General features: G+C 46.3%; 2 protein-coding genes and 1 pseudogene across 6 annotated transcripts in view; 1 reads left to right on the forward strand and 2 right to left on the reverse strand.

Moving 5' to 3' along the window:
• LOC131828623 (cytochrome P450 2C21) overlaps window positions 1-2,411 on the forward strand; it is a 28,430-nt gene extending 26,019 nt beyond the window's left edge. For all 4 annotated transcript variants that reach the window (XR_009352517.1, XR_009352518.1, XM_059169399.1 and 1 more), the window contains one exon: window positions 1,488-2,411. Coding sequence is in view for 2 of the 4 variants with exons in the window: in XM_059169399.1 (XP_059025382.1) it covers window positions 1,488-1,669 (182 nt within the window). In the remaining 2 variants the exon portion in view is untranslated. The remainder of the gene's footprint in view (window positions 1-1,487) is intronic.
• Window positions 2,412-7,555: 5,144 nt separating this feature from the next.
• Window positions 7,556-24,578, reverse strand: part of LOC131828625 (cytochrome P450 2C41-like) — a 59,168-nt gene continuing 42,145 nt past the window's right edge. Inside the window, exons 9-10 of one of the 2 annotated variants that reach the window (XM_059169402.1) lie at window positions 18,497-18,621; window positions 7,556-7,687 (exon numbers count right to left, since the gene is read on the reverse strand). In XM_059169402.1, coding sequence (XP_059025385.1) covers window positions 18,506-18,621 — 116 coding nt within the window. In that variant the 3' untranslated portion in view covers window positions 7,556-7,687; window positions 18,497-18,505. Of the gene's footprint in view, window positions 7,688-18,310; window positions 18,622-24,578 lie in introns of those variants that run through there. The other variant, XM_059169404.1, reaches the window with a different exon arrangement.
• LOC131830092 (histo-blood group ABO system transferase 2-like) lies at window positions 12,431-14,173 on the reverse strand (annotated as a pseudogene).

Below are 24,578 nucleotides of genomic sequence, written 5' to 3' on the forward strand. Positions count from 1 at the left end.
CAGATGTTGGCCATTGTACATTTTTCAGTGTACCTCATTGCACAGAAGTTTTCTTGAGGTTGACCTCAAGTGGTGACCAAAAGTCAGTCTCACCTGTGCTGTGACCACCTTATCATAGGAGCCTTCTTGAGGTGGCGAGCGCTCTCACAGCTTTTCAGTGTTCCACCTGAAGCTTTGGTTTCCTTAGCAACAGCCTTTAACCTACAGCAAAGTTTATCTAAACAGGTGCCAGTCTGATGAGAACCATGAACTCACGAGTCTCTGGGACTGGCTCAAACAGCAGGCCTATAGGGCCTCTGCCTGTTTTCTGTGTGATGGTAATTCCTTTTTATGATAAATGATACAAAGGCACAAAGGAGGGATGCCTGCGTGGCTCAGTTGGTTAAGCCTCTGCCTTTGGCTCAGGTCATGATCCTGAGGTCCTGGGATTGGGTCCCGCATTGGGCTCCCTGCTCAGCTCCTTTTCCCTCTGCCTGCTGCTCCCCTGCTTGAGTGCTCGCTCTCTCTCTCTCTCTCTCTATCTATCTATCTATCTGACAAATAAAATCTTTAAAAAAATTAATCAACAAAGACGAAAGACCTCTGGTTCATCGTTTCCTCCCAAGAAAGTTCCCTACCAAAATTACCAAGAGTTGCTAAACCTAAGGAAGTAGTTCCATGAGCATTTTTTCCTGCTAATCTAAACGTAGAAAGAGAAAAAGGACTCACCATTCTTGTTCCATCAGACTCCTCAGATTCCAGGAGACAGACATGGTCGGAAATCTTACCTTCTGCGGGCTGTCTGTCAGACGTCCCAAGGATCTCCAGCTGCAGCCCTGTCTGTGGCAGGCAGTATCCAGTGTGTTAAAGCTGCTGCCAACTAGGCCAGCTGTCCAGGAGGAGGAATTTTCCTCTGCCTTTCAAGATACTTCCTAGCTGGACTAAAAATCAAATTGACGAAAGACAGAGAAAGAAGAGAAAATCAAACTTAGTTTCACAGGTATGGGCGATCCACAGACATACAAAATTCCAAAGATAGGCAACATGGGTTGTGGTCCACATCCTGAGCTAAGGAGGGGAGCGGTGGTCTGAGGATTCACAGGGGGAGAAAGACCATTAGCAGGAAGGTGAGAGGTTGCCCTGTTATGTCAGTAAGTTTCATACATAAAGAATAGTCTGCTAAATGCTCTCTTCCTGGTGCAGGCAGGCAGTCGAAGGAGAGGTGGGGAGATTTTCCGGAATCTGCTGGGGTTTGATTGCTTTTAATTCAAAGTAATCTTTATGCCAACGTGGCCCATCTTGGGACAAGCTGCCCTTGCCCCTACGCACACACACAAAAATGTGTACCGAGGAAGTAAAGGAAACCACATTTCTGTGTAGATACAAGAAGCCATGGGTTGATTAGTCTATGAATATATTTATCTTCTCAATCCATATGTATTTAAGCCCCTCTGTGTGCTAACTCAGAAACAGAATTAAAGGAATATTGATTTATATGTCGTTTTTAGGAAAGAGAGCTTGTGTTGGAGAAGGCCTGGCCCGCATGGAGCTCTTTTTACTACTGACCAACATTTTACAGCATTTCACCTTGAAACCTCTGGTTAATCCAAAGGACATTGACACCACCCCCATTGTCAATGGGTTGGGCAGTGCACCGCCCGTCTTTAAGCTCTGTTTCGTCCCAGTCTGAAGAAAGGCCAGGCTGCCAGATGGCAGAGCCACACTCTGGCCTCACCTGAATATGCCAGATGCTTTCTGTCCTGTGTGTTAGCCACTGTCCACCTCTCCTTTCACATCAGGGAGGGCATTCCTGACCTTGTCTCTTCTCATTGTCTTCATCCTTTAAAATTCAGTTCAAATTTGCCCGCATGAAACAAAACTCAGTCTTAGCTTCCAATTAAATTGTGTACCCAATCCTGAGATCTTATGCTATATCTCATCTGCAGTCTGTACCACGGTAAGATACCTTATTCATATCATATTTTCGTCTATTAAAAATTATCCCACAAGTTAAAAGAATTTTTAAAAATATATGATATTCACTCATTTCTAACCCCTATGTCTTGATAGTATGGCATGTGTAATTTTTGGTTTTTTTCCCAGTGGTTATTAAAAAATAAATGTGTGTGGTACACGTTTGTGTAGGGATGCACGTGTAAGTATGTACATGCAGTGAGAAAACAGGATGGTAATTCCAGCCAGAGGCAATAACACGTATTTGTTGGTCTCTCTAAGGATGCCCTTCCTGTTTTCCCTTACTGGTTAAACACACAGTTGGAGACACATACATACACAGACATAGACAAAGAAGGCAAAGAAGAGGGAAAGATAATATGTATATATGGTTTTATTCAAATACAGAAATATGTGTTTTATGTATATGTGTTGCACGTATAAATAAATAAATAAATTTCTCTATGATATACCTATGATTTATGGTGACATTCATGTAATAACATTATAGAAATAATAACATTATAGATATTTTTACAAGTAGTATAAACATAATGCCCTGTTGCATGGCTACAATAATTTTAAAAATTGTCTTCTTGGGGCACCTGGGTGGCTTAGTGGGTTAAGCCTCTGCCTTCGGCTCAGGTCATGATCTCAGGGTCCTGGGATCAAGTCCCGCATCGGGCTCTCTGCTCAGCGGGGAGTCTGCTTCCTCCTCTCTCTCTCTCTGCCTGCCTCTCTGCCTACTTGTGATCTCTCTCTGTCAAATAAATAAATAAAATCTTTTAAAAAAATTGTCTTCTTAATCAAGGATAGATAATTTTTGAGCTTTTGTTAGTATAACAATCCTACTATATGCATAGATCTTTCATTATTCTTCAGGAATAATGTGCACATATATGTGCACTTTTATTTTTCATAGATACTAAAGCACAGCACACAAAAAATTATGTATCTGTTTACTTTTCTATCATGAATGTAATAAAAAGATTTTTTGACCAAACCCTTGTGTTTACTGACGATTGAATTCTTCAGTAGATTCAGTAATTTTTGGCTAATAATTCTTGGGTTTTCAAGTATGAAATCATGTCATCTGTGAACATTTCATTGCAATGACTAGAGCTTTCCAGAAATAACATCTATACCTATGTCCGTCTCTCTTTGTGATTTATCACACACACGCATACACACAGGTACATGTATATTTGTCATTATGGGAAGGTGATGAAAGCAGCAAGGATGTGGGGGGACAAATCCAGGGCTTGGGAAATCCGTATTGGGAAGCTGATGTGTGATTTTACCCTTGAGGGGATTGCTGGTTTGAACTCCGGTGCTGAGAGGCTGAAAGACTAACTACAAAATGTCATTTAGAAGCTTTGGAATTTGAAAACAATTTTTATAAATTCTCTCAGCAAGAGGAAGAAAAATGGGTTCAGAGCTGGCCAAGTAGAAAGAAAGTAAACACCTCAACTTGACTTGAAGCCTGAAGGTCTTGATGGAGATCACCCAAGGATCAAGAATAACCCTGAAGCTGAATGGACTGATTATAGGAAACAATCGGTAATAATCAAAAAATGCAATAAACACAAGTCCAGGACCAGCTGGCATCACTGGTGAATTCCACTAAACATTCAAGGAAGAGTTAATACCTAGTCTCAAACTGTCGCGCTCTCCCTGCCTGCAGAGATGACGTAACACCAACACACACACAGGTCCATGTACAAGCTCTTGTTTATTCCCTGGTGGATCTTTCTCCTGCCCCTGCGGGGAAGTTCCCTTGCCTTATATAGGGCATAACAGCCAATCACAGAGGTGTTCACATGAACAGGAGGTATACAGCCAATCACAGAGGTGTTCACGTGAACAGGAGGTATCTGGGGCTCATAGGCAGTGGTGGCATGCAGTGTTCATGTGATGAGCACGAGGTCACGTGTGGCCAGGGCGGATGTTTTTCAGGCTGTCCGTGCTGCTCAGGCTATGTAGCCAGTGCCATCTTAGGGGCGCGGCCGGCGCCATCTTAGGGGCGCGACCCCGACAGCTCCCCCTTCTTTATTTATTTGTATGGATAAGGGACCGTGCCTGTCTTAGGTTGGGACGATCAACTTGCGTCCTTACCCGTCATCAGATACTGCAGAGCATGCTGCAGCTTCTGTCTTAGGTTGGTATGCCGTTATCGTCCTCATTACCCGTCATTGACTACCGGTCCAGCATGCTAAGCCATACTTGGGGTGGGCTACCATGCTCTATGGCTACCAAGGCTTGATGTACAGCCTGCCGGTCTCTGGCTAATGTGCGTTGGAGGGCCCTTATCCAACGCAGCACCAGGAGGAGGACAAAGAGCACAATACAGCCGAGTGCAATAGTCCCAAACCAGGATTTCCCAAAAGCCACCACTGCCTGCATAGTTTGTAGAAATTGGGAGGCCATGAGAGGGTTGACTCTCGTGGCATTGATCTGCAGAATCTCCATCTGGAGGGAGGCTGTCAGATTGTGGAATTTGGCTGATCAGGTGCCGTTGAGCATCTGAGATAATTCTTGGGAGAGGTTCGCTGCTCGGGAGAGATTAGAATACAAGTTAGTTGTGATGCATATGCCCGATAAGGGCTGGATACAACTGGTGGAGAAAATTTGCGACATTAGGTTCATTTGTTCCTGGAGGAGATCTACCCTTTGATTGAAGATCATTACGAGTGATATACAAGGGGGTCGGAAGGAAGAAGAATAGTTAAAACGAATAAAGAGCAAAGGCTCCCGGGAAGGAGTAAGGAAGTGATGTTGTAAGCTGCTTGGGTGTTCTCGTATGGTAGAGATGGAAAGCCAGTACTTGCATTGGTAGAGTACTTGCATTGGTAGAGAAAAACAAAGGGAAAACTGTCGAGTCGTTAGAGAGGGGCAGAGGAGCGGGCCAGGCTTGCACCATGGCCCATAATTGTACTTCTTTATTCCGCCATGGTTGAGTCAAAACACTGAAGGGTAGGATGAGTATCCACAGTAGGCATAGGGGGTCCATCATTTACTCCAAAGGAAGGTGCTGGGATAAGAGGGGCACAACTTGCCAAATACAGAAATGTTCTAAGTTGGCCTATTTCAAAGGCCACAAATGTAGCTCTGAATCTAAATGACCATTTTTAAGATTAGGACATAACATGTATCAAGAATGTTCAAGGTCATTTAGATTTAATTCCTCAATAGTCCTGATATTAATGATTCCCCAAAGTGGATACAGGATTTAGATCCAAATCCTCACATCTCAGGATTCAAGTAAATAATCTGTGTCAATTACTTTTGAAATTACTGCCAAAAGATTAGTTTTAAAAACCATCTGATAATGCTTGCTTCCTTTTAACCTTTATTCTGATCATGACCACTCATTACAAAATCCATTCACTTTATCTCTAGCAGAAGCAAATTACTTGATTATAACCCTCCATTACCTCAATAAACTTCTCATCCCTAGACCTGCAAAGTTAGCAAAATCAAGTACAGAATACCTAAGACGGTAGAAGAGGTAAAAAGGCATAGAGATGTTGGGTAGTCCCTCAGTTCTGGATACTGCTTAGCAGCGCAATATCAAATGAGCAATGACAGACAGCAACTATCCTAATCTAGGTCAGTACAACAGCCAAAATACTTTGTAAACTCTTTCTTTGGTTCTTTCTGGAGATCAAATCAACACTCTTCTGATTAAACAGCATGTGAGGAGCTTAAGAGCAACTGAAGTGCTTAACAATATTTACTTATTTAACATCTTTTACCAAAAAACTGTACTAAAAATAATACTAATCATAACTCATAACTGAGAAAAGTACTAACATGAACTGGTACTAACATAAATTGCAAAGGCCAAGAACAGAAATTAGGAGTTGTGTGATACTGAATAGTATATGTGAACTGAAGACTCTGCTGCCTTGTATAGCACCAAGTATACTTTCCTTTAATAAACCCAAACTTAGGCACAAGAACTCAGTGTTAACAGGATTTCACCTTTTCTTACTATGTTTTATTTGTATTTGTACCTAATTTTTACTGAAACTTAATTTATTGAAATTTAATTTTTAAAAGATACTATTTAGAAAATGGTCTTACCCAGAGAAAATTATAGTGACACATATTTTAGATATTACATTATTATGTTTAATTTAAATATTAGATTAAAAGTCTATAGTATCACATATACCAATTATTTAAGCTGTCTTTCCATTTGAGATGAAAGGCTTATGCTAAGCTATACTCCTCACCTTCCCTGTGACTAAGAGCTGAATTGCGAGATATATACCTACAAGAAGTGGCAATCTAGCTATGAAGAGTTCTGTGTAAGTTTGTAAAGTTAAGGGACCTATGAAAGGATTGAACTCCCATCCTTAGCCACATTAGCACCATGCTCCAACTGAGTTAACTGGTTCAAAGTGTTAGATAAGACAGTGATAACTAAAGAAATAGGAACAAAGAAAGGTTCTATTTCATCATCTTAAGGTTTCACAGAGATGACGCAGGTTTACTATTCAAATTCCCACCTCCTGAAAAACAACTTCTTAAATAACCCTCAAGAGGGTTTCCTTTAGCTTTCAAAAGTGCCCCCGCAAGGGGCTCTCCATTCGGAGTCTAGAAATTTCCGACCCCATTATCTTTACCTTTACAGTCACGATCCGCGAACATACAGCTGCTGTCCCTCTGTGGTTGCTCTTCAGCAAACTTCTAACCTTTCCTTTGTGGTCGTCCTAATGACGAACGTGCAATATGACGAGGGGGAAAAAGTACTCACAGTTCCCGGGTTTCGGCACCAAATGTGGCGCTCTCCCTGCCTGCAGAGATGATGCAACACCAACACACACACAGGTCGATGCACAAGCTCTTGTTTATTCCCTGGTTGATCTTTCTCCTCCCCCTGTGGGGAAGTTCCCTTGCCTTATATAGGGCATAACAGCCAATCACAGAGGTGTTCACGTGAACAGGTGGTATCTGGGGCTCGTAGGCAGTGGTGGCATGCAGTGTTCATGTGATGAGCACGAGGTCACGTGTGGCCAGGGCGGATGTTTTTCAGGCTGTCCGTGCTGCTCGGGCTATGTAGCCGGTGCCATCTTAGGGGCGCGAGGGGCGCGACCCTGACATCAAACTATTGCAAAAAATAGGGGTGCTTGGCTGGCTCAGTTAATAAAGCATGCAACCAGTGATCTTGGGGGTGTGAGTTCAAGCCCCACATTCAGTGTAGAATTTACTTTAAAATACACACACATAACTAAAAACTTGAAAAAAAAAAAAAAAAGCTATTCCAAAAAATAGAAGGACTACACCCAGATTCACTCTATGAGGCCAACATTACCCTGTTTCCAAACCCAAAGACACCACAAAAAACCACAAAAACGAACAGGCCAATACCCCTGCTGAACATAGATATAAGAATCCTCAACAAAATGCCAGTCAGTAATACCTTAAAAAGATCATTCACCATCATCAACTGGGAAGTATTCTTCAGAGGCAAGGACAGTTTAATGTTGGGAAATCAATCAACACGATACACCACATTCACAAAATGAAGGATAAGAATATTACATGATCTTTTTTTTTAAAGATTTTATTTATTTATTTGACAGAGATCACAAGTAGGCAGAGTCAGGCAGAGAGAGAGGAGGAAGCAGGCTCCCTGCTGAGCTGAGAGCCCGATGTGGGACTTGATCCAAGGATCCTGGGATCATGACCTGAGCCGAAGGCAGAGGCTTTAACCCACTGAGCCACCCAGGCGCCCCGTGACAATAATCTAAAGAAAAGGAAATATTAAGAAAATCACAAGGAAGATACAACACATTCACAGTAAAGTATTTATCAAAATATAAGCACATTTAAAACATATCTTGGTCAAGGGACAACTGTGTATACAACAGAGTATTATTCACCCATAAAAAAGTAAATCCATCCATTTGCAACAACATGGTTGAACCCTCTACACACCATGAAAAATGAAAAAAGTCAGAGAAAGATAAATACTGTATGATCTCATTCACATGCTTTTGTCCACAGAGGCCCGACAGGCCCTAATGGTCAGGGACTCCCGAGCCATATGGGAGGAATCCGCCTGCCAGCCAGAAGGAAAATGCCTTTTGGAGCTTCACAAAGGATTCAGAGCAGGAGAAATCTGCTATGCCCACCTGAGGTCACATCCACTTGAGGCGGCCCCTCTGGACACAAACCCGGAGCCTAACGTTCAGCCTGACCAAAGCCCTCAGCTAAGCTCCCTGGGGTGCTCACCTTGCCAATGGCAGATCGGGTCTGCCATGCCCCTGGGCCCTAACCCTAACCCTAACCCTAGATTTGGTTTTAAGGCTTCTCTCCCCAGAGGTCTGGCCACCAGGCTTTACTGGTCAGGGAACCCTGAGCCATACCAGTGGACTCCCCTTGCCAGCCACAAGGAAACCGTGCCATTGGGAGCTCCACCTGTTTGTTCCTATGATTAGTGTGCTTTGCAAAGCCCTAAAAATGTTCTCTTCATGTTCTCTGCTGGAGAGGTTCTTGAAAAATCTCTGGTTTATAGGTAAAATCGTCCAGAATTGACCTTGGTTGGCACAACAATGTTGGGAAAAGTATGGAGTTTCCCCCAAATACTAAAAATAGAACATCTGTATGATCCCACTACTGGGTAGACATTTGCAAAAAATGAAGTCAGTTTCTCGAAGTAAGATCCGCACACTCTCACCCAATTTCCCTGAGAAGGGGCAGCCACTCTTAGCAACAGGGCACCCCTGTGGGAAGCCATAGACAACCCTCCCATGGAGGCAGGTGCCTCCCTGGACAAGGGGCTGCCCCAGGGCTGGGAGGTCTCCACAGCAGCGCATTCAATGTCCTGGATACTAGGAAGAGATGGAGTTCAGCACCAGGCCAATGAGGTCAGGACATACTATCCCAAATAGGGCACCTTGGCAAATTAAATATAGAAACTGAAAGAACTTTCCATAGAGCAAAATCAGGAAGTTCCCTCTGATCCCCAGCTGTCATCCCTTCTCCCCTGAAGCAGGTCAGAATACTCCCATGTGGCACTTTCTTTCCCCAGACCGCAGGGAGGACACGCTTATCACCAGAGTCAAGGAATTTAGGGCCACAAAGGCTAGAGGAACAAACCTGGTTAAACTAACTTTTATCTTCCTACTTTTTTACTATTTACCAGCCCTAGCTCAAACCCCTGTGTCTCTCAGTCACACATTGATTGCTTTTTGCCTAAAACATAGAACTGTCTGCTTCAATCACCTCTGCTGGTCTCCAGGTTCTTGTGAGGCTCCCACCAAAAAAAAAAAAAATCAATACACTTTGCCAGCTTTCCTCCTGTTCATCTTTCTTTGTCAATTTCCAGACCCAGCCAGGGACCTTAAGAGGAGTTGAAGAAAACTTTCCTCTCCGGGTGGGGTGGAGGGTCGGGGGGCAGGTGGAGTCAGGAAAATCAGGAAAATCCATCCCATCTTCCTGACCTTAGTTAAAACCACCCTCTGCTGGGAAGCAGCACAGGGCTCTGCAAGGCTGGGGGAGCCAGGGAGAGGCAGGTGGAACATGTAGAAAGCTACCTGACCTCCAGCTAGGGGACTTGGCCCGTACTGACAAGTCCAGGGCGTGATGATGAATATTATAACAGAAGCGTCCTGGATATCAAACCTTCCCCACCCCAGGATTCATTATTGCTGCTCTTTGTGGTTGCTCCTGTTGGCTTGGTGACTTTTTGAACTTTTTCAAGTCTGTGTTCTTTGCTGTGTGTGGCCACTGAATCCCTGTGCTGTTCACTGAGTGGTCAGCCAGTGGCTGGGCAGTGAGGTCACCAGTGTTTCTGAACTATGGCTACAGATTGGAGGGCCCCACAACCTCCTTCTCAGGTTCAAATAGTCTGCTTGAGTGGCTCATGGAACTCAGAGAAACACATTACTTACTAGATAACCAGTTCATTAAAAGGACAGAACTCAGGACCAGGCAGCTGGAAGTGATGAGCAGAGCAAGGTGTGTAGCAGAGGCTCGGAGCTCCCCTGCTCTTGGAGTGAACAAGACCTTTACCCACCTCCACTCCGACCTTTGTCTGTACTTCCTAACTGGTGACAGCCCTCCTTTGGGCTCATCTGTTAACCCAAGTCAAAGACCCAGCGGGCACCAAAACAACCCCTCAAGCAATAACCACTGCCTGACACCAGCAAGACCCCATATGATGGACCCCAAGACAATGACTGACTTGAACTTTACTGACCTCTGCACCTGCCCACGAACCTTTGTCCTAGATTTTCCTCATATAAAAGCCCAGGAGTGTTTTCAACACCTTGAGACCATGCCAGTCCTCTGCCTTCCGGTGTCGGCTGCACTGAAATACATTCCTTTCCTGTGTCACCACCACTCATCTCCCGGCCTTTGGATCTGGGACACTGTGAATAGTGCAGCGTAACAAGTCAAATACCAGCTCTTCCCCTCCCCACGGTTCACTGCTGCTGCTCCTATCCCTACAGTTCTGCTGTTGGCTTAGTGACATTCCTGAACTGATTTTGTCAAATCAGTATCCCTTGTGTGTGGCCACAGAAGTGTCTGGTCTGTGAATGTAGTGGTCAACTGTCCACTGAGTGTGATTTCCTTAAATATCTGGAAACTACCCTCCTTCTGGAAAAAAACAAAAACAAAAACAAAAACAACCAACTTCTAGTCTTTGCAGATGGGGAGGAGAGCTCTGGGTGTGGCGGTGTCGGGATACACCTTCAGCCCCGGCCAGGCCTCTTAGCACTCTGCCTTGGCCTTCACTTCCTACTTGCCAAGTCTGACAATCACCAGAGGGCAGAACCTAGGGCCTTCTCAGGTCGGCCCTGAGCAGGCATGTATGCAGTGTCCCAGGGGCTGGGGAATAGGTCAGAGCTTCTAGGCCCTTCTTCCCTAAAGCTCCCCATCACTCAGCCTTTCTTCCAGTGATTCTGCCAGGTTTCTGTTTGACCCAAGTCTTATCCATTACCCTAAGCAGCAGAGACTCATATATGCCTTTAAATGGTTTGGACATCGAATGTCCTCCAGTAGCCACCTCACTACTGGGAGAGTTGGTGGAAAGCAACAAGTCACAGAGGAATCCAAGGGTCTGGACTTGGTGTTTCCCTCTCCTGAGATGAGAACTTCTGTGAGAGGAGCAGGTGGCCAGCTGGTGGGGGCAGGGGTGCAGGCACCTGATGTGGACAGGACAGATGGGGTAGGTGAGGCCAATACCCCCCAGGGTATGTTCCTGGCATCTGGGCTGAACTGGAGTTCAAAGCTGCAGATTGGCTGGGATCATCTTCAGGCTGAGGAGGAAAATGAGGGCAGCAGAGGAGACTGAGGAGGCTCATGATAGACACAGAAAAAATTGCTCAACATCCTCGACATGAGGGAAGTACAAATCAAAACTATAATGAGATGTCACCTTACACCAGTTAGAATGGCTAAAATTAACAAGACAGGAAACAAGTGTTGGTGAGGTTGTGAAGAAAAGGGAACCTTTTTACACTGTTGGTGGGAATGCAAGCTGGTGTAGTCATTCTGGAAAACAGTATGGAGGTTCCTCAAGAAGTTGAAAATAGAGCTACCCTACAACCCAGCAACTGAACTCTTGAGTATTTACGCCGATGATACAGATGTAGTGAGAAGGCCACCTGCACCCCAGTATTCATAGCAGCAATGCCCACAATAGCCAAATTGTGGAAAGAGCCTAGATGTCCTTCAACAGATGAATAGATAAAGAAGATGTGGTCCATATATACAAGAGAATATTCCTCAGCCATCAGAAAGGACGAATACCCACCATTTGCATCGACATGGATGGGACTGGAGAGGATTATGCTGAGTGAACTAACTCAAGCAGAGAAAAACAATAATTATTTGGTTTCACTCATACGCGGAACAAGGAATAGCAGAGGACCACAGGGGAAGAAAGGGAAAACTGAATGGGAAGAAATCAGAGAGGGATACAAACCATGAGAGACTCTGGACTCCGGGAACCAAACTGAGGGTGACAGAAGGGAGGGGTGGAGGGTGGGGTAGCTGGATGACAGGTATTAAGGAGGGCACATGTTGTGATGAGCACTGGGTGTTACAGGCAACTAATGAATCACTGAACACTACACTAAAATCTACTGATGTATTATATGTTAGCTAATCAATTTAAGTTTTAAAAATTAACAAATAAAAAATAAAACCAAGGCAGAAACCGTACACAACTCAGAGGGCTCCATGCTCCTGGAGGTTGAGCTAGCTGCCACAGCCAAGGCCTCTGGGCGGTCAGGGGACTGAAGGTCTGAGAGGTGGCTCAGTGCTCCCCTGCCTCTGAAGCCCTGTGGCCATGGCAAGGTGCAGGGACTGGGAGGGAAGACCCAACCAGAGGCCATCCTGGCTCCACTGCATGACCACTCCCAGCCCCACCAGGCACTGTCTGTCTAGAACCAGGAAGAAACCCTTTTCCCTTGATTGTTCTTTTTAAAGAACATGGTTGCTCATTGACACAGAATTGACACAGAAAAACATCTGACATAAAACTGGAGCTGTTCACAGCTGCAAATGACCCAGAAGTTATCCAAATGTAGTGTCCACAAAGAGAGGACCTTGTGTCCCCAGGCAGGCCTTCCGTGTGCTGGTGCAGCTGGGGTCCCTGGACATGCCTGTGTGGGCAGGGCTGGGTTCCACGGTCTCCCTCAAGAGGACAGAAGTAGGAATCTTCTCTGACAGCTCTGCTCAGGACAGCAATCCCTGACGGAGATGGGGACAGCCCCTCATGAGTCCCAGATGTCTGGTGATTCTTGGGCACAGCCTGAATCTCAGCTTCTTCATGAAGGCGGGGGAGGGCAGCCCAGCCACCATGGGTCCCACAGGTCCTCCAGGGGACAGCCCAGCCACCGTGGGTCCCACAGGTCCTCTGGGATAGCACCTTGGTGGGATTGTGGTCCAGTAGGTGCCTGTTCAAGTGGTTCTCCACACACCACACAATCTCGATCCCATTGGCCAGGTCGATCCCCAACACCTGGTGACTGGCCAAGGTCAGTCAGTAAACTTCCACCACCAACTCCCCCAAAAAAGCCCCCATGTAGTAAACATTGCCCTGGTCCCTGGGGATATGGGCCTGGGATTGTGGCTGGCGATGGTAGCTGAAGTCTTCATGGGACACCTGGTAGAAAATGGGGTGCGGGGTGCCAAAGAGGAGGACGGACAGGATCTCCATGCCCACATGGTCACAGAACATCGTGTCCACATCTGCACACACCAGGTCATCCACCTTTCAGAGGAAGTATTGCTCACAGAGCAGCTGACCATCGCCATGCACTGCAGGGACACATCCTGCTAGTGCAGGGCACCAGGGACCTTGAGGAACACCACCCTCCAGCCCTCCAAGGGGGGCACATGGGCCCGGCAGCTTGCTGGCTGGTGATTACCTAGTAAGTGACCCTGTGTCCCACCATGATGGGCTTCTCTTCCCTCTGCAGGAACAGCTCTAGGCAGACCACCTACCTACAGGGACAAGGGACAAGACAGGAGGAGGGTCACTGTCAGAGGCTGGCAGCAGGACCCCAGAGCTGGGAGCCATGGACGTGTGCACCTTCTTCAAGGGGCAGGCCTTGGGCTGGTTTAAGCAACCGCCACTCTCCCAGCCTGTCGTGAGGAAGTCTGCCCAGGGGGCCTCTCTACCCTCTGCTCCCAGAGATGGGGGCCATCAGCACCCCATCATACAAAGGGGACCCTGAAGCTTCAGAGGCAGGAAACCAACCCTACAGTCAGCATGCTGGAACCAAGAACATTCCGCCTATGCTGAGCTCCCAGGAAAACCATGCAGGTGCCCTCTCCTGGCCGGCCTCCCCCTGCAGGTCCTGTCCCCACCTGCCAGGAGTGGTGCACATTTGGGCACAGCCCTCCTTTTGGGCACAGTCCTCCTTTCTCTCAAAGCCTCACTTTGCTTTGAGGGGGCTGTCGCTGGCCCCCACAGAGCTGTCTCCACCCCCACAGGGTTCTCCTTGAAGGCTACTGGGCTTCTTGCTGACAAGGTCCATCAGTCAACCATGGCTATTCCTAGGAGAGGTCACCCTCGAACTTCCCCAGATCAGAAATCAGGTCCAGCCCATGGGCAGGGAAGGGGAAAGAGGACCGCTAGAAGAAGAAGGGGCTTGCTTAGGTCCCAGCCATGAATCCAAGAGTGGAAGCTTCCAGGTCCAGGTCTACATCTCCCCAGCCCCAAGAAGTTGGAAGTCTTGTCTCGCTGTACCTGTGGGGACAGCAGCTCCACCATTGTCAGCAAGGGTGGTGAGCCCTCTGAGACTGATTTTTTTTTAAAGGTTTTATTTATTTATTTGACAGAGAGACAGACAGCTAGAGAGAGATATAAGCAGGGGGAGTGGGAGAGGGAGAAGCATGCTCCCAGCTGAGCAGGGAGCCCAACATGGCAGGGTTCAATCCCAGGACCCTGGGATCGCTATCTGAGCCAAAGGCAGATGCTTAACAACTGAGCCACCTAGGCGCCCTGGGACTGATTTTTTCACACAGGCCCTAAGGCTACTTCCCTTTGCCTACCCCATACCTAGCAGTTTAGTAAATTGCTCACACAGAGAAAGTGGGCACCATATTTACATAGGAGACAAGGCCACACACAGCTGGCAGAAACGAGTCAGGTCACCAGGGGGCTAGTCCAGGTCCAGGCAACAGGGGAACAAGCCAGACGTGAAGCAGGGGGAGAGAAGAATGCTCCTGGCAAAGGGCAGGGAGAATGTAAAGGCCTGGAGCCAGGCCCAAGGCATATGTAAGACAATGACACACCTGGGAGGCCCACAGGGGTCGGGGGGATATGGTGGGAGAGGTAAGGCTGGAGAGGATAGGCAGCTGGGGAGTTGATCACAGAGAGGCTCAAAAAGTTATATTCTGAAAAGATCACTCTGCTGGTTACCAGAGAAAAACGGGCTCTGTACAGTGGAGGACAGGGAGACCCCAGCCCTAAGCCCTAACCCTCACCCCACCCTAAACCTAATCAAACATCATGCTCAATTTTGAGGACGGACAGGACTATTTTGAGGACTACTCTGAAATCATATACAAGTCCATCATGCTGGCTTTCACTCCTCACTCAGTATTGTGCTGAAAGTTCTACCCAGAACAATAAGGCAAGAAATAAGGAATCCACATGTGAAAGGAAAGAGTAGAACGAGGTCTATTTGGAGACCAGAGATGGCACCATCAGATATAGAGAGCTTCCTAAAGAATCAACAAAGAATGATTATAGCCAGTTCCCTAATTCCACAAAGTTACAGGACAAAATATCAATACACAAACATCTTTCTTATTTATATACATTAGCAATGAACCATCCAAAAAGGAATTTAAGAAAATAATTCCATTTTAGGGAACATCGACATTGACAAAATACTTAGGAATAGACGTAATTAAGGTGTACATCTTGTACGCTAAAAATTACAAAACATTGCTGAAAGAAAGTAAGGGAAACCTAAGTAAATCTGAGGACACCCCATAGTGATGAAAAGACATACCACTGATAAGATGGCAATTCCACAAAGCAATGTGGAATTCAATGTGTTCCCAAGAAATTTCACAAAGGCCTTTGGGAAGAAATACACAAGCTAATCGTAACAGTCATATGGAATTTTAAGGGACCACAAGATAGACAAAACCGTCTTGAAAAAGAAAATCAATGGTCAAAGGTCACACTTGCAAAGTTCAAATCTTAATACAAAGCAACAGTAAACAAAACATTGTGATACTGAAGTATAGGTATGCATACACCCTGAAACAAATAATATATTATATGTTAATTAATTGAATTTAAATTTAAAAACTTTTTTTAAAGATTTTATTTATTGGGCGCCTGGGTGGCTCAGTGGGTTAAGCCGCTGCCTTCGGCTCAGGTCATGATCCCAGGGTCCTGGGATCGAGTCCCGCATCGGGCTCTCTGCTCAGCAGGGAGCCTGCTTCCCTCTCTTTCTCTCTGCCTGCCTCTCTGCCTACTTGTGATCTCCCTCTGTCAAATAAATAAATAAAATCTTTAAAAAAAAAAAAAGATTTTATTTATTTATTTGACAGAGAGAGAGATCACAAGTAGGCAGAGAGGCAGGCAGAAAGAGAGGGGAAAGCAGGCTCACCACTGAGCAGAGAGCCCGATGCAGGGCTCGATCCCAGGACCTGAGAAAATGACCTGAGCCAAAGGTAGAGGCTTAACCCGCTGAGGCACCCAGGTGCCCCAAATATTTAAAAAAAATTTTAAATAAATAAAACAATTTTTTTTAAAAAAGTATGCTTACAGAGCAGTGGGATCTGAGAGCCCAGAAATAAACCCCTTCATCCACAGTCCACTGAATTTTGACAAGGGTGGACATTACACTGGGGGGACAAAATGGTCTTTTCAACAAAGGGTGCTAGACAATCAGCTATCCATGTACAGAGGAATGGAACTGGACCCTTACCTTACACCACATATAAACATTAACTCAAAATAAGTTAAAGCCTTAAATGTAAGAGGTAAAATTATAAACTCTAGAAGAAACAAATGGGGATAAATCTTCACAACCCTGGGTTTAGCAATGCTTTTAGATCTGACACCAAGCGTAAGAAGGGAAAGAAAAAATAGACAATATCCTCAAAATTAAAAATCTGTCCCAAGTGCCTGGGTGGCTCAGTTGGTTAACTCTCTGACTCTTAATTTTGGCTCAGATCATGATCTCAGGATTATGAGATTGAACCCCACGTCACGCTCCACACTGAATGTGGGGCCTGCTTAAGACTTTGTTTCATTCTCCCTCTGCCCCTGTCCACTTGCATACTCTCACTCTTAAAAAAGAAATGTAAAAATAAATAAATAAATAAAAGTCTTTGTACATCAGAAGATACTATCCAGAAAGTGAAAAGACAGCCTCCAGAATGGAAGAAAATATTTGTACATTATTTATCTAATGAGTTTGTTGCCCAGAATATGTAAAGAGCTTTTACAACTCAACAAAAAGACAACCCCATTTTAAAATGGACCCTTCTCCAGAGAAATCATACAAATGGTGAATAGCACATGAATGATGTTAGACATCATTAGTCTTTATGCAAATGAAGATTTAAATCAATTAGACGTCCTTTTACACAAGTAGAATCACTATGACCAAGAAAACTAAAAATAACAAAACGATGTTAAGAGACTGAGACCCTTAAACCTCACTTGTGAAAAATGGTTCAGTCTATGTATAAAATAGTTTGGCATTTATTCAAACAGATCAAAGCAGAACTACCTTATGGTTCAAAAATTGTACTCCTAGATATACACCCCCCCAACTGAAAACATTGATTCAAACAAACAAACAAAAATCTACAGGAATATTCATAGCAGCAGTGTTCACAATAGGCAAAAATCAGAACTATACAAATGTCCATCCATGGGGAAAAGGACAAACAAAATGAGGTAGATCCATAAATGGCTATCTTGTTCTGCCCTATGAAGGAATGAAGTAAAATGGTTTGTTTGTGGAGGGAGAAATATGGTGGTTCCTTAAAATATTAAACACAGAATTCCACTGCCTCCAAAAATTGATAGTAGAAGTACACATATTCAGAGCAGCATTTCTCACAACAGCCAAAAGTGAGAAGCCACCCAAGTGTTCACTGACAGATGAATGGATAAACAAAATGTGGTTTATACACCATGGAACATGATTCAGTCTTAAAACAAAAGGAGTTCTGACACAGGCTACAACACGGGTTGAACCTGGAAGTCATTATGCTGAGTGAAACCAGCCAGTCACGGAAGGACAGATACTGTATGATTGCACTTGTATGAGGCGTCTGGGACACAAAGCTGGATGTGGCTGCAGGGGCCTGAGGGGAAAGGACAATGGGGAGTTGGTGTCTCGTGCATACAGGCTCCCTCGGGGAGAATGAGAAAGTTCTGGAGAATAATGTTCTACCATGGGAACTCCGCTAAGGCCAGAGAATTGTTTACCTGAAATGTTTTAAGGGGCCAATAATGTTCTTGTGTTTAGTCACCATGAAAAAGTGAATGAAGGACTGATGCATGTCACAATGTGGATGGACACTGAAAACAGCCCGTTACATGAGCCATGTGGAAATACCACTCTCATTGGAGCCGTATGTGCTCTGTAAGCCCGTCAAGGTTACTCAAATAAGGGAAAGTCCTGGAAGAAGTTCCAGAAGAATAAAACTGGATCCAAATAGAGAAGACATTTCAGACCGTCGGGCAGGTGATGACAGCTGAAGTGGGCCTGTGGTCTGGGTTCAAATGTGGAAACCATCATGATTTCCTCACTTGGGGTTACGTGGTGGTGGTCCCATGGGACAGTGTCCCTGTTTGGGGTAAAATGCACTGAAGTAGCCCATGTGAAGTGGCAAACATGGTAAAGAAACGACACCTGGGGAGTCTGAGTGTGGAGATAAAATGTATTTGTGCTGCTGTGACATGTTACCGCAGATTTGAAATCACCACAGAGTAAATGACTTTTCCAAACACCCACGTTAGCACCACATCACAGAAGCAGAGAGGACACCAGACTTCGGGATGGAGGCCAAGCCCTCCCAGATCCAGTTCACCCACCGTGAAGAGGACACTCACCCTTGGATGTTAGCAAGAGACTCGTGGGAGGTTTAAATCAGGTGCCCCCATGTGTTGGGTGCAGTGGAAGCAGTGGGATTTCGAATTCCAATTCTCCACAACGCTCCACCACAACCTGCATAGAACTGTGAAAAAGTACAAAGGGAAGCCTCAGTAAAGTGGACTTCGGAAGGCTGAAAGGGGGTGCCTGGCACTTGGTACCCATTATGGAGCCCACATTAGAATCCCCCACAGGAGAGACTCATCCCTGCCAGGCCCCATGGGGAAGCTGGAGGGTTCATCTCCTACAAGAAATCCACCATCACCACAGCTCGGCTGGTGAGAATCCTCCATCACGCTGAACTCCTGCCTTTCTCCAGCAGACTTTCCTTCCAAGAAACCCTCCCAACTTCTTCCTCCTTCTCCATGAAATAATGTTCCTCTCCTTTGTTTCTTGCACTTGCCTGTGATGTGACCGTAGCCTGCTCATCCCAGATGACCATTCTCTGCTCTTCCCAAATAAACCCATTTTGTTGGTCAAATAACTAGCAGTTTAAGGTGAACAGAACTACTAAATTCAAGAAACTTGCAAGGAACAAAATCAATATATACAAATCAATTGCGTTTCTATATTCTCAGATCGAACCATCAGAAAGAGACCATGGAGAGCCATCGCATTTACTACTGCCTCCAAAAGAACAAGATACCTAGGACTCCCCTGAACCAAGGAGGTGACACGCCTGTCCTCTGGCAGCTGTGAGACACTGATGACAGACATGGAGGGAGACAAACAGAGATGGGAAGACACTGTGCTCAGGGAAGAACCTACACTGAGAAAATACCTACCCTCCCCAAAGCTGTCTACAGAGTCCTCACTGTCACTCCTGAACTTCCAGACTCTGGACAAACCCTGATGCGGGTGTAGACACAGAAAGGACCTCGCAGGGCCGAGGTGGAGGGGAGCATGAGCACCAAGGTGGGCATCCATTCCCTGACTGCAGTCCGTCTGAGAAACCCCAGGAACTGAATCTGCATGTGCACATAGACATGGGACCCAGGTCATGCATCAGAAATCAGAAAGCAGAGACCCCACAGCACCATGCACAGCACCATGGGAGACCACTTCACCACACACAAAACCATGGAAGCACCAGTGTCTACACAGCGCGCCCTTCCTCCATGGGGCCCTGAGACCACACACCCCCTCAGCAGTCCCTGCTCAGATGGCTTGTCCTCACCTTCTCCTCCAGCGGCCAGTCCTGAGGGGGCTGGACTGCTGTTAGTGTGGCCACAGCCCCACATCCTCCACAGTAGGTCCTGTCAGTGTGGATGTGGACCCACATCCTCCCCAGCTTGTCCTTTCAGCATGGAAGGGGTTCCACATCCTCCAGAAGTCTCCACAGTGGGTCCTAAGGAGGCCAGGCTCCTGTCCCAGATACAGCTGTGCAGGCCAGGCTCAGGGAGGTAGCTGGGGTCCTGTGCCTTCTGCAGGTGGTAGAGTCAGTGCAGGACTAGGGGAGCTCACCCTTCAACAGAAGCACCTGCTCCCTCCCAGGGTCCAGCTGAAGCCACTTCATTCCGGAAATTCAAGCTGTATGGAGCCCAATATCCCCTAACTTCTTAAAAAATATCTAAGGAACAATGAACTGGAAACAATATGGAATGACTATAGTACCTGACAGAAACGGTAGTACCAAACATGACTCTGGCTCTGATGCAGACCCACACTCTGACCTCAACTTGCTCTCAAGCCTGGCCCTGACCCTAGTCCAAGACCCTAACCCTAGTCCCCAAGCCAAACAGTGTCCACGAGAATCAAAAGGGGGGGGGCACCTGGGTGGCTCAGTGGGTTAAGCCTCTGCCTTCAGCTCAGGTCATGACCTCAGGGTCCTGGGATCAAGCCCCACATTGGGCTCTCTGCTCAGCAGGGATCCTGCTTCCCCCGCTGTCTCTGCCTGCCTCTCTGCCTACTTGTAATTTCTCTCTGTCAATTAAATAAATAAAATCTAAAAATAAAACAAAACAATAGCCTACTGACCATTGTAACCACCTCACTATTGACCTCTAGGATTGTAATACACACTCCCACCGCTAGAGACACACTTCTCAGCAGCAGAATGGGACTTGCCCACTCTCAATGAACCAACTCTTACAGTGAAGCCAAAAAAATACTATTCCTTGGAAATCCCAACCATTAGGACAAAGTCACAGAAACCACACCCAGAACTCAATAAAGGACAGACATCTCATGAAATGATGGTGCAGATCACAATGACTCCCACGAAGTAACTCTAGAGTGGACTCTAGATCTGTCCCCTTCCCAGGATTACATGGGGCACTACATTCTTCCAATACTCCATCCTTAGAACTAAACCATGAACCATCCTCGTTAGTCCTGCATGCAGGCTCACAGTGAGCCCTGCAAAAGCCGAGCATTCAGCCTCTCATGCCTATCCCAGCAGATGGAGGGTGCTGCTCTCCTCGACTTCTATATCAACTAGAGATACTTGGAACAAGTCTTGCCATATTCCATGCAAAGGCATGTTCTTCATCTGCAAAATGATGGACGGTGAAACACCATGGATTCCCCGCACCTTGAACCTAGGTAAATTGGAGATACAGCTTGGCCAGAGCTATTATCCCCAATCACCTACACACTCACTCCCTTCCCTTGTGCACTCCAGGCCAGTTTCAATCCACTTTGCTCACTCTCAGCTATTGTCTCTGCAGAATAGTACAGTAGTATCAAGGTGCTGGGACTGAGGTGCTAGGTTCTAAGCTAGCACCTTGGACCCACTTACTATCAGGAATTAATATTCGTTTTACTAACAGATGCATCCCAGAAGATCTTGCCACCACCACCATTAGAAAAGTCATGACAACAGACGTCCTAACAACCTGTGCCAATCTCCACGGCTCCTCTCCCTGGATCCAGGGATTGGCTCATCCATGGGCGTGTGACCTGGTTCCAGCCAAAGAGGCAGGAGGAACCTCGGGTCCCAGCCTGCAGACCCAAGCATGGACCAGGGGCTTTTCCAACATGACTGCAAAAGTGGCCTAGGCCAGGCCTGTGCCAGTGCCACAGAGGGCCCAGAAAGCCAGGTGCTCCATAACATTGCTGAGGGCTGAACTGGACTCATCCTGAAGCCCACACATGCTAGATCCTCCACTAACTCAGGAGAACCCTAAACATGCTCATGGTCTTGGCCTGAGCAAGATGACCACCTGTGGGGTATATAACCCACAAGATCTTCCTGCCAGGCAAGGGGACTTACTCAGCCAAACAATACCTACATGGAATTCAACCACAGACAAACAACTTGTGGCAAGCTTGGGGCCTACAGAGAAAGGCAGAATACCTGAAGCCTTAATTGTTGGCCAATCTCACTATCATCTTTTTTTCCTTTCAAGAGGAGGGGCCAGGGTCAGGCAGGGTAGATCTCAGTGTACTCCCACTCTGCCACTGGAAAAGAAGAGCCCTCTCCCCCGTCATCCATCATGTTGCAAATCTGGGGTGTGTGAAACTACCACCCAGGAGGCAAATGGGACCTCCCCCTGTATTCTGTCAATCAAGTGTGGCTAGAACATTAGTTATGGATGGTCTGTGGCTGCTTTCAAGCCACAATGCAAGAAAGGAGTCATTTTCAGAGACACCACATGGACTGCAACACCTAACACAAAATCTTTACAGAAGACTTTCCAGAAAAGTCTGTACCAATCCCTGGTCTCAAAGATCCCAGCATCACGTCACTTCTTTGAATAGAACGTAGTGCCTTCTGGGTAAAATCTAAGTTTTTCACCCCCAGAGACAAGGACTTCCATCCTTTTAGCCAGGACTCCATCTCCATCCTCCTCTATGGACACCTTGAATGGCACGTCTATATGTCTGCAGCCCAGCAGGAATTCAGTGTAGTTTACATGGTAGTGACACTCAGAAACGGAGGTGTAAGTGTGCACTTCTGAGTGTGAGTGTGTGTTTCCTCTTTGTTAGCCACAGAGTGCAAGGAGAATACAGCAGAGTAGCACGCTTTCTGTCTCACAGGAACAGCCACACAATGTGGTTCCATAATGATCTCGGAAGGAAGCCACCTTCATAGAACAAACTTCATCTGGGAGAACTTCCAAGTCCCTTGTCCTGGACACTGGGGCACACAGAGGGACAGAGACTCCCCCTGCCCATCAGGGTTTTGAAGGACGCCTGCTGTTCCCGGACAAAAGATTCCTAACCCATTCATCCACCTATCATATAACCAGGCATCTGTGAGAGAAATCTACTCCAAGCAGAAAGGACAAAGAGACAAGTGACAGGCTTGTGTGACAAGGGTCATGACAGGGAACACTCAGGAGCTGGGGGGTGTGCAGGATTGGCCAGACCTAGGTGCAGGAGGACCAGGAATGCTCCAGGAGGAGCATTGTCACTAAGGAGGATGTGTCACTAAGGAGGCTGTTACTAAGGAGGATGTGTCACTAAGAAGGATGCTCAGGAGGACTGAGGGTGTGCAGGGATGCAGAGTGCTCCATGGGGATGTCACAGTTGTGCCCTTGTGTGCCTACATGTGTCAGTGTGACCAGGCATTGGCCAGACCAAAAACGACAAGGCGGGCGAGGGGCAGTGTCCCTAAACTGTCTTCTGCAAGGCAAAAGTTCAGTAATGAGATTTCTTTCAGTACAGTTTCATTTCAAATGCATCTGTGAGTCCCTAAAGCTGATTGTGTAGAACATGAAGTACGTAGATGGCCATGGCTTTCAAGCCTGAGGTGCGGGGGGCAAAGCACACTTGATATTTCTTTTTGCTGCTTTCAGAGTATGATGGCTTTTCACGCCTTCATCTCCAACCCAAGGACAGGGAACAAAGGCAACACAGATCTACACATCGAAATGTCCACAGAAATCTGCAAACCCAAGTTCTCCCAGGAGCTAAAGTTTTAGGACCAGGGTGACAGAAAGGAGAGGCAGACAGCAAGGAACTAAAAGAATACATCATATGCATGTGAGCTGGCCCACTTCTCTACCTGTCGGAAGCAAGCCATGCCTGACAGGAGGGAATCACTCCTGCACCTGGACCGTCTGTTTGCTGCCCTTGAGCAGAGCAGAGGATGTGCTGAGCTGGGGGTGGGTGTCGGGGGGAGAAGGCCAGCTGGCCACAGATGCTACCTGCCAAGTACCTGTAGGACCAGCTCCTGGTCCTCAGCTAAGATGAAACAATAATTACGTTTAGTTACCAATTTCCCGGGACAGGTCATGTACTCAGTGCTTTGGTGACTAAATCCTCTCCCATTTTATTTCTTAAAAACACCTTAGGCAGGTAAGATTGACATACAAAACGCTGTCCATAATTAAGGTATGCAACTTGACCCTGATCCTAGCCCTAATATCTAGTTAAGATATACTCAATTTAGAATATCGCTCATAAATTAGGGGATGGTTTTTAGGAGCTAAGGAATTCAGGGACCAACTGTCTTCTGTCTTATCCTCCCTTGAATCTAAGTTGGAACATATTCGGCCACATGCTATTTGGAGAGTGACCACATGAGGGCAACAGTGAGTAAACACGGCCCCACACCCCACTGCAAAGCCAATTCTTCCTTCCTGCTGTCAAACCTTGTTCATCCAATGTTTACAGATCATTGTATAGATTACGAAAACTGTGACTTTGTTGAATTTTTTAAAAACCAAACCAATTCTTTCAACTTGTTAAGAACAGAAGATGCTTTCAAAAATTTCAGAGTTGGCTAGCAGATGAAAGCCCAGGGGCCTGGGAAAAGGCTATTACTATTGAATCTACTCAGGTCTACTTGGGAAACAAGGATGACTTCTATTTCACTTCTTTTCAGCAAGAATTTGTGTCAACAAACGGCACTGAATCCATACAAAATAGTGCCCCTCAGAGGAAAACAAGAGAATCAACAGGCTCCAGAAGCAGAGGAAGAGCCACACCCAGGAACCAAGAAGACATACCAAGTACCAGGAATACCAAGTACAATACCCGGGGCTCTGCTCAGGCCAATTTGCAACCTGTAGATCCTCTGTAGCTAGAATGCCCCCAATGCCCCTGGGGGTCATGGGTCAGGCAGAGCACACACCCTGATGCTGCACTGTTGTA

This window comes from Mustela lutreola, chromosome 4 (assembly GCF_030435805.1).
Source record: "Mustela lutreola isolate mMusLut2 chromosome 4, mMusLut2.pri, whole genome shotgun sequence".
In the NCBI taxonomy this organism is placed as follows: Eukaryota; Metazoa; Chordata; class Mammalia; order Carnivora; family Mustelidae; genus Mustela; species Mustela lutreola.